The sequence below is a fragment of the Bombus fervidus genome, chromosome 6 (genome assembly GCF_041682495.2).
Source record: "Bombus fervidus isolate BK054 chromosome 6, iyBomFerv1, whole genome shotgun sequence".
Classification (NCBI taxonomy): domain Eukaryota; kingdom Metazoa; phylum Arthropoda; class Insecta; order Hymenoptera; family Apidae; genus Bombus; species Bombus fervidus.
Window position 1 is genome coordinate 9,479,453 of NC_091522.1, and position 12,440 is coordinate 9,491,892.

General features: G+C 32.3%; 2 protein-coding genes across 3 annotated transcripts in view; one reads left to right on the forward strand and one right to left on the reverse strand.

The window, feature by feature from the left end:
* Positions 1–12,440, forward strand: part of LOC139988022 (RNA/RNP complex-1-interacting phosphatase) — a 46,710-nt gene that overhangs the window by 18,228 nt on the left and 16,042 nt on the right. The window contains exons 3-5 of one of the 2 annotated variants that reach the window (XM_072004939.1): positions 843–874; positions 2,158–2,245; positions 4,547–4,626. In XM_072004939.1, the coding sequence (XP_071861040.1) occupies positions 843–874; positions 2,158–2,245; positions 4,547–4,626 (200 nt within the window). The remainder of the gene's footprint in view (positions 1–842; positions 875–2,157; positions 2,246–4,546; positions 4,627–12,440) is intronic. The other variant, XM_072004938.1, reaches the window with a different exon arrangement.
* LOC141445785 (uncharacterized) lies at positions 7,990–10,895 on the reverse strand. The gene is made up of 5 exons (XM_074111813.1): positions 10,834–10,895; positions 9,752–9,966; positions 9,258–9,326; positions 8,928–9,148; positions 7,990–8,061 (listed from the first exon to the last, which is right to left on the reverse strand). The coding sequence occupies exons 1-5, from the start codon at positions 10,893–10,895 to the stop codon at positions 7,990–7,992; spliced, it is 639 nt and encodes a 212-aa protein (XP_073967914.1).

The following is a 12,440-nucleotide window of genomic DNA, read 5'->3' on the forward strand; positions in this document are numbered from 1 at the left end:
TCTAAACCCGTAATTATCATTAGCCCACCCATAGCGAGTGCGATGCTACAAGCGGACGAAGCAAAGTTTCAATTTACGCGTTCATAGCTGTACGCTATCCAAACTATGTGAAATAGATGCGAAACGTGTGTTTACTCTTTCCGCTCCTTCACTTCTCGATCAAGTTTTTCTGTCATGTGGTTCGTTTTATGTCGTTTATTCCTTATCGGATTCGCATTTCATTATTAATAAATTTAATTAGTTAATAATAAATCGGTAAATTTAATTGACAAAAATTGAGATCACACAACTTGACAGTGAATGATCTAGATAACGTAGAAAGTGAATTTGGAGATAATTATGGTTTTATTTCATTATATCATATTGCATACATTTGTAATATATTTGTAAAATAAGGTAAAATAGTGCAATAACAGATTTAGAATAATATTTTTGAATATTGTACGATCATTGTTTGAAAAGTTATGTATATTTCTATTATGATTGTCACTATCATCGTCTATCTTTATTTAACAATAGACGGCAGCCAATCGATCATTCGAAAATTAAATGAAATTCGTGAATGATACTCGAGTTCCTCTTATTTGTTTCGGTTTTGTACACGTCATTAATTAGTTAGAAGATGACTGGTATTTTATCTTATCTTCGCTATAGATATGGGTCAATGTAATGTTGTAACTGTCATAAATGATGCAGCTACCCGAATATGCTTTTCAACGTCTCTTTTAAAGTATTTCGCGCGTGAAGATACAACTCACGTGCCAATATCGAGGGATATTAATTATTCCCTATACACTTTCATTAGATAATTCATTAGATTTGTTTTCTTCTTTTTGTTCTAGACACTGTGCAACAAGCTAGAGCCGAAAGAAAGGTAAGTTGATTAGCATGGTAATTCGTCATTCGACTAGTTTGCATTTATTATATATTTTGTATATTTTCACACTATAGTACTACTTTAATATTCTCTTAATTTTCTCATATAATAAGTACTTCATACGTGCATGATAAGCTTTTGCATTCACATTTTAGCAAATATGTATTAAATGAGTAATGTTATTCCTCAATTGAGAGATTTTTAAAATTGTTAAGTCTCGTTACAATGCGAGTGAGCTCTTAAAATGTTGTCTGTAATTGTACATAAAACGTTTTTGAGAAATTCGAATTACTTTCTTTATTTTTTTTTTTTTTTTTTTTATTCTTTATTATTTCATTATTATTCCTTATTATTCGAATACTTTCATGAACCAGTGTACATCATTCGGTTATTAACATTTGCTAAGAGTAAAATTACATTGGAAAAAGATGAATTTATACACTTTACCGAGTTCCTTCTGTTCAAGATATAAATCTGTCGAAACGCGTAAGGTGTTCGTTAATGACTTTTAAATCGATTAGTCTTCTAATAAATTCCGATTTTTTAATAACTTTCAAACACGGACCAGGACGGTTGTTTATTTATGAGAAATATTTATTCGAGACAAGCGGGCCCGTGCTATCATCCCTGGTACAAGCCTTTGGAGAATTTGATATATTGAAAGGGATGGTGAAACTATTTGGGCCGACACCCCCGCTTAATACCGGCCCTTTAGCTCGGGACCAGATTCTTTGTTCCCCTAATATATCATCGCGTTGTCCAGATCGCGCCCTTGAAAAAGATTCTCTCGTAACACAGGTCATTGTGACAGTCGGCGGATTTTTTTGTGTTCTCCCCCTTTCGACTGTGGGATGAAGTTGTCTGTCTGTCTACAATACGAATAGGGAGAGCATTCTTTAAGAGTAATTCTTCAGACAGTGGATGCATGTTATGCGTATAACGTATATATTATACATACATTATTTATATAAAATATGTATATAAAATAAATATAAGATTTATATGTTTTACATAAAACGCACAAAAATACACCATTGGCAGTAGATATTAGAACGTTCCCTGATATTTAGTACAAATTAGATACTTTTGATTGTTTTTTGTTTTCTTATAAATGTGTTGTTTCAGTATCGTATGTATTTATACATATGTATGTATGTATGTATGTATGTATAATATAATGGATAAATTTTTGTAGATTTTTTTTTATTTGTATTGATCGCAGTAAATGAAATTGCAACGTTTAATGTTTATAATTTGGTTGTATATATTTATTGTTACAGATTTACAACGTCAGTACTGCTTGAAGCATTTCCACGGCTCAAGTACATCATCGACTTGACAAATACAGATCGTTACTATGATAAAAAGGCAAGCTAAAATATTTGCAATATATAAAATTATATGTACAAAACAAAAATTAAAATTATCGATTAATGTCATGTGTTCGTAATTACTGTTAAATGTCGGTTTAATGTTAACCCTGTTGTTCTCTTCACTTCATGTTTGTATCTCTTCAGATATTTCTTTGGGATACTAAAACCAGTGATGTTTAAGTAGATAATCAAGATTCAAAACTAAGTTAAAATATTTAAAAAACTATATATGTTTGAAGAATATCATCTAAGATGATAAGAGCAGTATTAAATTTCATATAATAAAATAGTGTAGTATCGTGGGCGAAAGGCCTAAGAGATATCGGACGAACTATAAACAATATCGCGAGAAAGTCCAACTGCCGACAGGCCCAGCAATGTATCATTGATCTTTCAATCGAATAGTTTCGCGGGAAAGGCCTGCATGACACTGGTCACGAGCGGTTGCGGAACACGTGCATGATGGGGTTAAGACAAAAGACAAAGGGATGCTAAGGGACAAAGATGAATTAATAGTCAGTATCAGTGGAGAAGTCAGAGATTGTGAATCGAAAAGTCAGAGAGTGCGAATTGCGTTGTCGAGAGAGTGTGGTCCGCGTGAGAGGGAGCGTTGGGTCCGTGGTGACGAGAGTTGCAAATTAACCATCTAGTTGTCTAAATTATAGTACGTTATTGTATATAGTTCACGTTAAACAACCATCGTTTCCTGTTTAATTAACACCTGTTTAATTTATTTACTGTAAATAAATTAATTGTACTAAAGATCCTACAATAGAATTTGTCATAATAATGATACAAAAAATGCTAGATCATGTCCATTGATTTGAATATTTTTATCTTTCCGTAATTGAAACCGAAAAATGTTCGTCTTTTTTTCCTTCGCAAGCGATCCCTAGCTGCGTTCCTTGATCGAGCAGATATTCGAGAACGTGGCTCCTTTACACGGTTCTCCTCTTATCTTTGTTTATCTGTCATCTCTCTTTCTTCCTTTGGCTCGTTCGTTCGCACGCCTTCGCCTCCCTTTTTTTCGCTTTACCCCTGGTTCCTTTCACGAAAGCCTAACGTTACGTCTGTGTCAGCCTGAGCTTTATTTGGTATTTAAAATTAGTCGAATGCGTCCAACTAATTTGTACGAAGGATCAAGGGACGACGAGGGCTAATGAACTTATTATTAGATTTTTGGAATAACTGACTGTCGACATCTCGATCGCTGAACTTCCATGTCCACATAGTGAGAGTGTATGTGTTTTTTTTTTTTTTTTTTTAGGTCAGACCTGTCACAACCTAAGACCGATCAATTATATTAATAAGTTCTGGAGTCGAGACTTTTCTCGGTTGTTCCGTATTTTTTTTTCCTCCCTTTTTTCCTTCATGGACAGTCATTTGCTATGCGAAGAGGCCCGGAATCTATGATAGAAAATGCTTTAGAAATACTACAACGCTTTTGAGCATCAATGGTGCCGCAAGGTATCGGTAATTAACACGAATACCTTTTGCTGTCTCCCGCGTCTAATTAGAGCATATTATACCTAATGATATACTTAGTGGAACCCTTAATTTTTGGCCTGTGAATGGTGTAGTTTGGAGGAAAGAGGTTCATTCACTAGAAAGATTAAATTAGTATCAAGCATGAATGTTCGTAAAGATGTTATTAACTTCTTTTAATATCTAATTTAAGCAATTTATTATTTATTATTCTCATTTTGAAAACACTAAAATTTACAAATTATTCTATTGATATTATAATTTGTTATTATCGTAATTTATTCTTATATTTTAGATATTTATCTAATACGTATAAGAAGTGGTGAATATATAGTACTAATATTGCTACAACCTGTAGGTATATATAAACTGTAGGTATATTGATAAATATCAATGTAGAAGAATAAAGCATGAAAGAAGAAACGTCTATAGATGGTGCCTTTATGGTGCATTTATTTTAGTTTTAATTTTTGATTTTGTGAGATCATGGTATGAAGGAGAAATGAACGGAGAGTGCTTGTCATCGCTGTCAGTGTCATGTTCGCCGATCAGTCAGATATAATTGGTTTAATATAACCAGCCGGACTTCTTTGACAGTGATTATCATTCTCTTATGGTTTCTTAAAATGATTATATGTATTTGTTACTAAGAGGATTATTATTGGACGGAATTATCCTAATATAATTTTAGTAATTAATTCTTTTTTGAAAACAAGATCAAACAATCGTTATGTATTTTTGACGTAATTTTTATGTAATTCAATTTGTGACTAACGATTATTTGTTTATTTTTGGTATAATTTTGTTACAGGAATTTACAAACTCTGGTATCAGATATGAAAAAATTATGGTTTATGGCCGGGAAATTCCCTCCATGGACTTGGTGAACAAGTAAGTGCAGTAAAAGTCGATTTCTTTTTTTAACAAACGCACATGTATTCATATTGAGTTTATAATACATTGAAATATAAATTATATAAATGTTTCTTCAATTTTGGAAAGAAAATTTACTACTAAAAGATATACTAACTATATCTATTACTATAATTACTATATTGTATATATATAGAATAATGAACTATCTCATGCATGCGTTTATTTTTTCGTATACAGTGAAAGTGATATTACGAAACTATTTCTATTAAATAGGAACTTGCATATAGAATAGTGATAGATACATTTTTTAAACAATTTATCTAGTTTAATGCCACGTGCATTTTGTATTTACTATACTTTCAAGTATCAGAGCGATAATTGTCGATCGATCGACCCTTGTTTCGTATTATACAGATAACGGTATGGTAGAAAAATATTATATATTATCTCGTTCAAAAAACCTGAATCTTTTTCTCTTTTTTTCTTCTGCTCCTTAATATGCGCAGTAAGAAAAATGCGTAAAAATTACGATTGTTGTTTCGTCAATAATTTTGGTTTACTAATTCAGGTTGTAAAGTACTCGCTATATAGCGAGTCGTTTTACAGCGTCCAGGAAACCTTAACTTGTTGAACCTGAAGCAATGAATTTAATGCAGTGAACGAATTTAAGGATGAATTTAGTGGAGTAAATTATGATGCCTAATTTTTTTGTGCTGATTATTAAATGTCGTAACAATTTAAATTTCAATTTTGTGAGATCTGTTTTTTTTTTTTTTTAATGGAATTTTAGCTGTTCGATATTCGAAAAGATATTGTTTAACAAATTTGTAAACAACGATAAATTTTTCTAAAACGAAAACCGAATATATTTTAAAAACTTTTTACAGAACATTTTAGCTGTTCGATACTCGAAAAGATATCGTTTAAAAAAGTTGTAAAAAACGATAAATTTATATAAAACAAAAACATCGAGTATATTTTAAAAACTTTAATTTCTATAATTATCACATATATACGTAAAAATTTCCGAAGTGAACGTGGAACTATTACAGACGTATGTAACATTATAAGCTACTGACACGATTTCGTCTCCGAATTCTCCCGCAGTAGGTCAGAGAACGACCTCGGAAACTGTGGAGTTTCTCGGCTCCCTTCGATCGTTTGTTTGAACCGCACAAAGCCTCCGACTCGATTTGTATAATTCGAGGATAAAATGGTGATTCACATCGTCCGTTAATAGCCAAGAAGAATGTGAACAACCAACGATTCTCATCGTGGTCGTATCCCGGACAAGCATAGTTTTTTGTTGATTTTTTAAATCGAGACCTGACGGCTTTGTATCTCGAATATAGCACGACGTCTAATTAAATGCATCCTTGATATACCAAAATATAGACATACGTTTTAATTAATCGGTATAAATTATTTATTGCTAGTCCGTTAGTCTCTAGAAATATGCAACATTTGTTAAGCAAATACAGAGTTTTTACATTCTATTATACATATCAATTCGAGTAAATGTTAGACTTAAAATTTATTATATCACGTATATATTAGCGCAACTTAATTTAAAGTTTTACAAGTTAGTGTAACGAGATATACCTAACAAAGATCACGTTACGTTATATTCATTATCATGTCGACAATATGTGCACTCCGGTTCCTTAAATGCGTTTGAATCGTGTTCTGTGAGGATTCGAGGCAAGTCGACTACGATGTACGCGCTGTGCGACAATGCACGTGGGTGTTGACGCTTCAGCAACGACGTCTTTATTTGTCGAGACATCGAACATAGGTTTCCACGTGTTGCCTGCCTTGTATTGTAAGACAATGCTCATATATTCCACGGATACAGAGAAATACCCTGACGATGTTCAAAGAGTACGTGAAGACATAGGGAAAGGAATCGGATTTTCGATACAACCGTATACTTTTCTTTTATCAACAGTTTTGGTTAACAAATATATTAATTTTAAATAAACAGTTTCCTTTAAAACGATACTTATTACATTTTAAGAAGCTATCTTTAACAAGATTTCTATTGTGATTTCTATTCAAACGTTGCTTTGAATTTGTCAGTAAGTTATACACAAATAAATTATAAATTGCAATTAGGAATCGTTGCTAGCTTTGAATCTTAATGTAATTGGGATTTTATAATTCAAGTTCTTATCCTAATAAAATGATTTTATCACGAACAACATATATGAGTCATCTAAAATTGTTTAGTTTGGCCAGAACGATCAAAAACCGAATAATTAATAACGTATTGACTTTCTAAATTGCCCTCTGGGTAACACCAAAGACGAATGTAATTTATCATGTTTTTTTCTCTTTGGCCTTTATGAAATTACATAAACAAGCCACAATGTAGTTAGTATTATTATTTTTTTTTTTTTGTTTTTGAAATTAGCGCTTATAGCACGTGTAACGCTAACAAGTATCGTACTTGGGAAACGAGAAGCGAAGGCAAGAAAGATAGATAGTGGCGAATTTACGTAATGAAGCGATCCATCCGGGTGGTCCCAAGCGTGAGACGCATTTCTCGTCATCTTGGCAATGCTCCCAAGATGGAGAAAACAAAGAGAGACGATGGGAATTTTCGAGGACGATTCACAACAACGTTTGCTGGGTCCATGGGTCGAATTAACGGCACCGGAAGTATGAAGCAACACGCACGCGTTCTCATATTATGCATACGAGGGAACGTAAAGCATCTTTTACCACCCACAACCGCTTCCCAAAACGTTTCTCTTTCATCTTTGTGCCAACACTGTCACAGAATCTCGTTTCTCGTATGGTGGACATGATACGTATCAAAATATTTGAGATGGGTTTATTCGACCCATATCCAACCACGAATTCCTTCAAGAAAGTGTTGCGTTTCTTTCAATCCGATCGCCTCAATTTACATATTACAACATTTATACGCGTAAAAGTAAAATTTCATTTTTTGATGGGAATATTCTACTTCGATTTCCATACGTTAAATGTGATTGTTGCATATGAAATGTGTAAAGTCTTTCGAAATATTTATTGATGTATTGCTTCAATTCGGGATATTTTCGTATACATTAAAAAATAGAACGACTAGTGAAGTATAGGGAAATAAATAAAAGTATAGAGTAATGCCTATATTAAATATAGAAATTTTTGGGTGACGTAACTTTTTTTTCAGTTTATGTTTATACAAACTTGTATATTCATATATTCACGACATTTGCTCGAAATACATGTTTTACAAATATACACAAGATACCTATTTTTATAAATTTATAACACGTTGTAATATACAAGGAATTTTGTTTGTGTTACCTTCCTTCGTGTTGCTATTATTTCCCACGTGAATAAAATCGTATAGAGAAAACGTAGGTGTACCTACATCGTACGACGAACACTATGATGAATAATTTCGACTTTCAAGGCCACTTTTCTATCATCTTTCAAGATCTGCAATTAACATTTACAATTTGACCTACCATTGATTGACATATAACATACAGCGCAAAGATCCAAGTTGAAGATTAAATAGAATTTTGGATATAGTGGCAAATTTTACTTTCTTTTGAAAATACATAATCCTGAAAACTGGGTGAAGCAATAGAAGCGACACGTGTTTACTTGTATAAGCGGATAATTGTGGTCCTAATTGAAAAACAGTTAAGCGTATTTGCAGAGTACTTCTATAATCATACCATGTCGAGAAAACGGTCATACAAATACTAGTGAATCATTTACTTATCTACGACTACGAGATCCATGCATTAAACATGTTCAAACATAGAGAATTTCTCTTTATACTCTGCTACCAAATTCATCTTTTCATATCTTTTGTACAAGCAATTCGAAATGTTTAACACGATATGTACAATATCTTCGTAAGACGAAGAAATAGTTTTATTTTCAAATATAAAAATCCTCTTCGAGATTGATCTTATGGATTACAATTTGTCTAGAAAAAGCAGACCATGTTTTTGTCTAAATGTAGTAATTGTACTTTGCATGAATTACAATTTAGTGTCGTCGATTAGTTTTTTATTTTGTTCTCCTCAAATCTGAAAATTAGTATCGAAAGCGTTAGATGTTTCATACGAACATCTAATTATCAGCCTAAAAAGGGTGTTCCAGATTTTCCCAGCCAGATTTTGTTAGGATCAGAGTTACCCTACAGAAAAGTCATTAGCTGTGTGAAATCGGAAAATATCATCTTTCTTGTTACGTATTCCCTTTTTTAGTAAATCTTCCAGCATCTTATGTAACACTTTTGTCCTTATTTATACTCATAGAATATACAGACAAACTGTGGCTGGAAGTACCTGTAATACCCTATATATGTATATTATAATGTTTACTCTTAAGCATTTTCCACAAGGTGTCATTCTAGCTATTCTGGGTAGATATTGTCTTTCTGGTGGTAATGGTCTGGTACGGAGTCGATAAGATGTTTGCGCTAGTTTCTCTGTACGAGTTTGGGGAGTTGGAACAGTTTGAAGAGTAGACGAAGGAGCACATCGAAACATGTCGCGTATAACTCGTTCTAGATGCAGAAATTAATGTCAAAATCCGGTTACTTGTCATAATTTCGAGATAATGAAACACGTGTTTTACAAATATACACAGATAATTAAATAATGAAAATAACTTACGGGAAGAGCCTGTGCTATCGTCTGTGTCCAGGCTATCGAATGTGCTATCGTCTGTTGCTATAACCTCGTCTGTGGGCAATGAATTCAGTTTAAAAAAATTATTTGAGGTAATAATTAAGCTTGTGAAACTATCATATTACCGTATCTTTATGATTACATGTAATAGCTTTTTAAATGTTAAACTTTCACGATGTTTATTGGATGACGTATTTGTGGTTCTTCGAGTTTCGAACGTGTTTTTGATAGTACGTCGCTCTTTGTTCCACCGTTTCAGTGAACATTCCAGTTTACTTCCTCGAAGCAGACATGACACTCTTGTAGAGTTTCCAGAAAGAAAGACCTGAAGTTTCCGACCTGCTCTGAAGAAGCGAACAACTCGTACTATCAAAAACATGATCGAAACTCGCAGAACCACGAGTACGTTACATCATCATAGTGCCATTATTATAAGTATGAAATGTATAAGTATGGTTTTACATTATTGGTTGACATACAATTCAAACGACGAGATGCTAAGGCTACTCCGTGTCTTAGATCGCGGCGTTGGCTGAGTAATCTAAGTGGCGCAGCTGGCGTACGGAATTCTCGTCTAGCCGATGCAGGAGTTCTTGGGGTTGCTGGGGTTGCACAGGCAGGCGAGCAATATTCGTCATAAGAGTCTTCAACCATTTGTTCTGCTGGTGTTCGCCATGATGCTTGCGAGCTTTGTCTTTAAATACCATATAAATGATGTTATAAATATTTATTTTATTTCATTATTTATTATCATTCTTGCCTTTCGACTTGGGATGGCTTCCGGTTGACATCGTATCTACATTTACATTCTAAACTCTTATCTTGCTAATTAACTCAATATATTTTATCATTATAGTTGTTTATATCATTTAAACGATATTTCGTGTGCGACTGACATTTGACTGCACATACCATTTATTTTTTATGTATTTATTAATTATGTATTTAAGGCTATTTAAGAATGGAGTAATTTATTATCTGCCTATTTATCAGACATGTGAAGTTTAACGTATACGTAACGTTTAACGTAACCAAAGATGATGAGCTAATTCGATACTAAAATTGTAAATATATGGACATACGTGACGTTTCATTTTATTCAAAAATAAATTATACTATATTTACATTCCGCAAGCGCTAAAACTGAATAGCTACAATTAACGTATCCTTCTAGTAGCTTCTAATCTCGTAATTAAAAAAGTTGCTAGGTTAATAGATCAAGAATATTAATATGTCCTAATTTAAAAAATCATGTGCTATAGCATAATCTTAAATCCTAGTGAAAAAGTTATATTATATTATATTATGCTTGCTCCTAAATCATTGATCTTCTCTTTCTTATCTTATAAATTTTTAGTTGAAAGAAACGTGTGGCGAAAGATGTGTTCCTTATATGAAGCTTTATTTATGATAATCGTGAGTGATTCATGAAACATGCGACTGACAAATTTAATCATTTGATAATTTTGTTCATCTATGTTTATGTTTACGTTTACGCTGAATACATTAATATTTATGTCTATATGTTCGTTTTATGGTTAATTAAAAATAGGTTACTCACTCATGTTCGTACGGAAGACTGACAAAATCATCGGTGCATTCATGTTTGTTACAAGAACACATAGCGTAGTAAAATGTGAATTAGATCATAAATATAAGACATGTAATTTTGAATTTATGGCCAAAGTTAATTATTTTGTATAGGATAATTTAAAAAGTCACATTTTGACAAGTGTAATGTTACTTTCAACTATCATATTTTTTTTACCAGCCGCCTGGTTCGATTGCTCATTCGTAAATCTAAAAATTATTTTATTCCCGCTATCGGTTATGATGCATTTAGTGTTTAATAATTAATACTTGCTACATACTCTTACACTTTAAATTGCGAGTATAATAATATTTTACTATTTGAAATTGTTAAATAACGATTAACTTTTATACCAAGAGATTTATCTTGTTTTTATATAGCAAGTCTTTTTCGATCAAGTTAAACAGTAATTTTAGTAAGCGTTTTTTATATTCGAATGATCTTAATTCAAGTGCCTAATCGCAATTCTAGGTTCATTTTACACATGTATCTATACATAACGTATATGTAGCGCGATATACGCGTGTACAAGACCACACAGCGTGCGATATTCAAATGAACTTCGCTTCTGCTGTACTATCATGCTGCCGTAAACGTCATTTCACAGTTTCACGAGCATCTCCTTATTTCGATTGAACTGTATGTCACGTAGAACCACTGAAATTTTTATGATTTCATGCAGACCAAATATTGCGATTTGGTGGCCAGCAGCTCCCTTTCGATGTTTTTGTTATTCGTACTTATCGAGCTAAGGCTTCTTTACATGAACGAGAGAAAAGATCCATTGTAACGTGTCAAATTTTACGGTATGCAAGAAATAAAAGCAAACGTGCAAAATAAAAAGTTGACAATAGAGGATATTTTTTATTATACGTATTACACATATGTAAATTTAGTTTTTAACAAAATTAGGTGCAGGTTGTCTTTATCCATATGTAATTCAAGATATTTTTTATCCAGTGTGGCTACTAATAATAATAATTAAACGTAACTACAATATACGTTATACAGTCACAGGCATGATGTGATAAACATATCGTAACACGTGTCATATGTGCATAAATTAATACACGAAGATTGCAAAGTCTTCGATATCTTTTCGTGAAAAATTTATTAAATCTGAAAAATAATTTTTAATGCACGACGATTTACAAATATAACGTACTTATTATATTTATCTCCTAATAAAATCTAATACATTATCACATCTACATATCGCTGATCTGCATTCACCGAATAATAAACTTTACAACGAATTAATGAATTATCAACTCACAATATCGCCATATTACGTGTAAAGAAATTTAAGTTTAAATATGAAAAGATATTCATTAAAAACGTTTAATGGATATACAAGGAAAGAAATTATTCCATTTTATATGTCAATAAATACCTTCCATTTAAATGTTAATAAAGTATTAGATACTTTTTTATATTGCCAGTTGAGAAGAATAATATTACTGTCGGATGATAGATATTATAAAAGTATTATAATGGTTATCCATCCTACATAGTAAAACTCCGGAGAGATCGATTTTTCGGTAAAGATGAAAAGAATTGAAAGAACAACGTTAACG